General features: G+C 35.4%; 1 protein-coding gene across 1 annotated transcript; it reads left to right on the top strand.

The window, feature by feature from the left end:
- Positions 1-1,727: 1,727 nt before the first annotated feature.
- LOC107813162 (arogenate dehydrogenase 2, chloroplastic) lies at positions 1,728-3,624 on the top strand. Its single transcript, XM_016638384.2, has one exon. The coding sequence runs from the start codon at positions 2,013-2,015 to the stop codon at positions 3,141-3,143; it is 1,131 nt and encodes a 376-aa protein (XP_016493870.2). The 5' UTR covers positions 1,728-2,012; the 3' UTR covers positions 3,144-3,624.
- Positions 3,625-6,439: the final 2,815 nt, after the last annotated feature.

Here is a 6,439-nt window from a genome sequence, read left to right as displayed (position 1 = left end):
GGGGTTGAGGTATCTTATATATGTCCATATGTCTTAAACCGCCTTTGTGGGCCCCATAGAGAGCAGCTTGGCGCACTCTCGCGAAAACGCGAATATCTCTCTATTCCGAGATTGTATCGACAAACGGTTTAATGTGTTGGAAACTAGACTCATAGATCTTCAATTTGATAGGTAGATCACCCCATAATTCCAAGCACATTGGGAGAAAAATACAGTAACATTTGACCTAAAGTTTAAGTAAAATTATAAACCTAAGTTGCGACAACTTTTGTCGACTTTTGTTTCATAACTCGCTTGACTTCAAGACTTAGGATGCGGATATTATATGATTCAAATACATTAAAACAAGACCTCTTGGAACAGTTAATCACCTCTAGTGTTACCCGAAAATACGGGTTACAATATCCTTGATTCGTTTAACTTCTAATACTTGTTAACCACTCTTATACACCCTTGTATCGTTTAAGACCAATAGGATTAACTTCTTATCATCTCAAAGATAATCTCTTCTTGGATTTACGTCGACTAACTTACGGCGTGATCTATGGTATGCGAATTTGGGTTGTAACAATACAATTTAATACACCTCTTATTCACATACATTAGTATTTCTACTACATTATACAAGATTAAAAGAAAAGAGTAACTTATGATCATGTGAACCAACTGTTTTTTTTTTTTGGTGCAAAATTCTCCTACATAAAAAGTACTCCACATAATAGTAATCTTGAGGTAGGTTAACCATTTTATTTGCTCAATAATATCCTACTATATTTCATGAAAAAAATGTTTAACTATAAAACAGACACCTTTTATCACATCAAATGATGCCATTACAAAAGTTAATGTACCTTTTCTTTTCAGTAGCCTGAGCCTTAGAGCGACATGTGGACTGATAGTCAATATAAAATTAGTTCAATATAGAATATATTTTGTTTCAAATTCGAATAAAAAAAAAGAGTTATAGTAAATTGATAGTCAATATAAAATTAGTCATCGACGGATCCTTTCTATGGAAAATCTAAAAACACATCACATAAAGTTTGAATAGAGAAAAATGATCTTAACAGTTTTTTTATTGATCTTTCATGAAAACTATATAATTAAAATAATATTTAAGTTTAATTATAAATTTAAGTTAAATTTATATGAAGCTAAAATGATGTCACTAGTACTTTGGTTTTTTCACCAACCTTGAGTCCTAGAGCAACATGTCGATTATAGACCACAATCCTCCATTTTGGATCTCCTTCTGTTCAAACTTCATTCAAGAATTCAGCAGTTTTGAACCACCTACCCCCACTTTACCCTTAATGTCCAAAAGAACACCCTAACCCCCCACCCCCACACCACCTAAAAGCCCCCCTACCCCCAAGAAAATTAGTCCACCACACCCTTATTTTCTTTTTTTCAAGTTATTCAACCGTTGGGTTCAAAATAACATATGAAAACAAATAATGCAAATATCGATGAACAATTAGACAAGAAAGAAAAATATAGTACTAAATTAGGCATTTATTATTATTTGATGAATTGACATGCATATGATTTATTACTAATATAAAATAAAAAAATATAAATTATGAGCGAATAGTTTTTAAATAAAACTATCTAATAGATTATATTGTAAAAGTTGTGTGTAATTAAGCGAGAAAAAGTCTTAAGTTATAAAAGTTAAAAAATTCTCTTAATTAAATATGAAACAAAACCTTTTGCACTATCACTCTAGAAAAAAAAAAAAAAAACTTTTCAATCTCTCTCTCCTTCGTCGAAAAAATCGTCCCCTTGTCTATTCCTTACCTTCCCCCATTTTCCTCCATATAAAGCCCTCAGTTTTCCCTTCTCCATACACCCAATTCGCCACTTCCCAAAATCTTGCTCAAATTTCCCCTCATCTTACAAACTCTGTTTAATATTTCAAGAATCAAGATTTAATCTTTCATATTACAAAAAAATCAAGAATCAAGATTCTTTCTTTGTTTGCAGACAACATAGTATAATACCAAAATACCATGTTGTCTTTCACCCCTCTTCAATCCAAGCCAACACTACCCACCCCCACCTCAAACCCCACCCGTTGGTCTTGGTCTCATCTCACCCACCACCACCCCACTACCCGCCGCCATTTCTTTGCCTCTTCACCCTCCAAAGTCAGTTACCGCCGCCTTAACATTAATGCCATTGATGCAGCACAGCCATATGATTACGAAGCATTTGTCTCAAATCAATATGCTCAGTCAACAAGACTCAAGATTGCTATAGTTGGTTTTGGAAACTTCGGTCAGTTTCTTGCTAAAGCCTTTGTTCGTCAAGGCCATGTTGTGTTTGCTCATTCAAGAACTGATTACTCACACATTGCAAATTCTTTAGGTGTTTTATTTTTTCAAGATCCGCATGACCTTTGTGAGCAACACCCTGATGTTATTCTCCTTTGTACTTCAATTATATCTACTGAACCTGTCCTTAGATCACTCCCTATTCAAAGGCTAAAAAGAAACACATTGTTTGTTGATGTTTTGTCTGTTAAAGAGTTTCCAAAGAACATTTTTCTTCAAGTTTTGCCTTCCCATTTTGATATTTTGTGTACTCATCCTATGTTTGGACCTGAAAGTGGTAAGGATAGTTGGAAAGATTTGGCCTTTGTGTTTGATAAAGTTAGAATTGGTGAAGGGGAATCGAGAAAAGGAAGGGTTGATAGGTTTCTTGATATATTTGAGAAAGAAGGGTGTAGGATGGTGCCGATGACGTGTGCGGAGCATGATAGGTATGCTGCCGGTTCGCAGTTTATTACACATACAATGGGGAGAGTATTGGAGAAGTTGGATTTGGATACAACTCCTATTAATACGAAAGGGTACGAGACTTTGTTGAATTTGGTTGAGAATACTTCTAGTGATAGCTTTGACTTGTACTATGGGTTGTTTATGTACAATAAGAATGCGATGGAACAGTTGGAAAGGCTTGATTTGGCTTTTGAGGCTTTGAAGAAGGAGTTATTTGGGCATTTGCATGAAGTCTTGAGGAAGCAATTGTTTGGGAAGGCGGAGGAAGCGGGACAGAGGCGGATCTTAACCAAGTTGCCCAAGAATGGGTATGCACTACCAGCTCCTTCATCGGAGGCTGTTAAATCTGAGAACAATTGAAGGGAACTCTGGAACTTGGTATGTCTGCAATTTTGTTTGGTGACTTCTTGCTTTGGGATTAAAAGATATGTTTATTAGCACAACCCGTGTAATGATTCGATATGAGCAATGTAACTATGCCACAAGGACATGCTTATTGTGTTGTTTTAAGTGAAGATTAAAGCACTAATTCAACCTTCTTTTCCATTTGGAGTCGGGGTTAGGTGTTGAGTTGTAAGACCATCAAAAGGACCATAAATATTTTGTCCTGCAATGTCAGCTGTCCTTTTGATATTTTGGGAACATTTGTTGTATGAGAGTTACTTTTGATGAGATCAATTATTAGATGTTGAGAATGCAGTTTAGGATGAAAATGGCAGTTAGCATTTATCTGTTGGTCACTGGATAGGTTAAGTTAATTCTGTATCTCATGTATTTATGTTATAAGACGAGTTATGTATTTGCCTTTATTTCTTCTAAAGTGGGTTACATTTCTAAGACAGAATCTGCAATCATGAATTTCTTATTCTTTAGCGTGAAGTTTTTTTGTTAGTCATAAGTACTTGATGTATGATATTTCATTACCATGCTGTTCTCCTACGTGTTATGAGTTTCATATGCCCTTTTTTCCTCCAATATTGGTCTACTTTAAGTAGAAGAGGTAGTGTGAAGCAATATTTGGTAATTCAACATTCATCTGAAGGCAAGAGAACATATTGGCGGAAATTGTTAACACAATAAACCATTGATTGTTATAATGTTCAAGCTCATTGACTAATTTACTTATAAAGTGGGAAGGGGAAAGCAGAATTCACATTTTGCATCCTTATTTTTGCTTGTAAGTTTATGTAAGCTTTGGGAGAGAAAAGAGATGTATTGATGTCTTAATACTTTTGCATACAACTGATTTATAGGTTTCAAGAAAGATACATATGCATTTTGCAAATATGGTATCTAACTTAGGAACTCGACACTTCACATTCTAACACTAACGCTTCTTTTTTTGAGAAGATTCTAACACTAACACTTAACACTAAAACAATTTTAATCATTCTATGCATTCCACATGTGACATCTTTCTCGAATTGTTGATGTGTTCCTAAACTAATGGGGTTTGAAGGCGACTTTTTGCAGCAAGCATCTCATATATTACAGATGCTTTCTTTCCTAATAAGAGCAGAGTGTTAAAGCTGATCTACTCTTGATTCAGGTGTTTCCCCTTTCTCAACTGAAAAACTGATGCGGAAACTAAAAAATAAAAGATTCATATTGGCTGCTAGCAATTGAGATAGCATGCTTCTCGTAGTTGCTGCATGATGTTCTGTTGCTTCATTTGTTGGTTTAAAATGAAATACTAGTTGTTTTTCATTTTGTCGTAAAAAGAGTAGTTCATTTCCTTTTTAAGCTGCCATATTACCTTTTGTCTTCTTCAAATTGTCAGATGCAACCTTATACTCGGATCTATTTCATCATTCACAGCTATAGCCCCTCGACTAAGAATTATCTTTATGCATCTTGTTATAGTTTCTTAGTTGATATGTCAAATCTTTGTTTTGTCAGCTAAAGAAAACTTCATTCTGTTCATCTCATTTCATACAAAATCTGAATCCCAACTTGCCCGAAGAAAAGCATCGAAGCGTCCTATTTACTCTAGTGAAAAAGTGCTTTTATAGTTGATGCTCTAATCGAGCGGTTGAGACATGAGTAACAATTAGAGATCCCAAGTTCTAATCCAGCTACAAACCTTAATGTGTGCTTATTTGTTTCAACCTTGGTGGGTAAATTTACCCGACACCTGTGCTTGTAGGCTGTACCAGTATGCTCGGTGGATTTATTCAGATGCCACTAAGATGGCCCAGCACCACCCCGTAAAGTTGTATTTTATACTTTATGTCATAGTCGAGATTTGAGAACTTCATATCCGAGTAAATTGCATAACTTGGCTAATGGTTGTGCAATATTGTCAAAAATTTCATCCCCGGTTGATAATCCTTTAGACGTTGAATCATTTTCAGGTAAGTAATGGCTTTATTAGGAAATGGAGAATGATTAAGACCATACATGCTCCTTTATCTCTATTGGCCACTGGTATATTGGAGAAAGATAGCTAGTTTTTGAAAGTTATTACTTTTAATAAATCATTCGTTCAATTGTCACACTTGCCATTGGGAAAATGCAAGTGCTGCTTTGCAATGTCTGAGATGTTTGAAGGGTTCGATGTTGTGAAACTTGAGTTTTAGAAACACTTGAGGCCTACTTTCTATATATCCTTGCATATGGACCTAATCCTTCTTCTACAGAGAATTGAAAATAATGAAGGGAAACTAGAATTGAAGGAAAACGATACTGGGTTTGAGCATTCTTTTGTTTGCCATTTTATTTTCTATTCCAAAAACATCAGGGTAGAGATTTGCAGCTTGTTAGCAGCAAATGGTAGTTTTGTCCCACTAGATGTCATTAGTTAATGGGGACTCTCATCTTGGCTTTTACTTTGTTTATTATGTATACACGTAAGCTATGATACTTTTGGGCCAAGTCATCGTATATTCTTAATTTAATTGATGAATCTCTCCTTGATTTTACTATAGCTTGCTACACGGAATTAAATATTCTGTCAAGTTGTATTAACAGTAAATGGTGTAAGAAAATGTTGCATCCATTGCATATGGCTTGAAGTGGCACATGTTCCAGATTGGAAGCTTTACCAGAATACTGTTTCCCCAAAATGTATGTTCAGTTTCTTTTTTTTTTTTCCTCTTAAACAATATAGAAAAGAACAAGGGAGAAATCGAATAACTTGTCTTTGGGGGGGGGGGGGGATTTTTGTGGCGAGGCGGTAGGAAGGATTGGATTTAATTAAATTGAATAGTCATTTCTGAGTCGCCTTTACTTTTTTGCCTCTTCAATGTTGCATCAGCTGTCTTTACATATCATTGTGTGAGTTGAGCCCATGAATTCAGACGTCATATCGACTGCCCTGGAAAATTATCACCAGTATCACAATGGCATTCATGGAATCTTCATTATACCTCACTTAAGATATACCTCACTTAAGATACCTCTCTTAGTATTTGACAGTATCAAGGTCAATTTTGGGATTATGCTGATCCATTGGTCCCTAACATAATTCTCTAGCCAGGTGAAGGAAAACCGGTTGATGTATGGTGCATATTCTTCAGGCGGAGCTCTCTTTGTTTCATGCTTGCTTTAAGCTGCAGTATCATGCACAAACTTGAAAAGAGTATCACAGCTGACGATCTTATGGATGTCGGCAGACAAGCTATAATTATCTTGAGCATACAATTGCTGCTTCTTCT

Source organism: Nicotiana tabacum, chromosome 18 (genome assembly GCF_000715075.1).
Source record: "Nicotiana tabacum cultivar K326 chromosome 18, ASM71507v2, whole genome shotgun sequence".
Classification (NCBI taxonomy): domain Eukaryota; kingdom Viridiplantae; phylum Streptophyta; class Magnoliopsida; order Solanales; family Solanaceae; genus Nicotiana; species Nicotiana tabacum.
The sequence above is the reverse complement of the archived record's forward strand: the minus strand, read 5'-3'. Positions and strand labels throughout refer to the sequence as shown.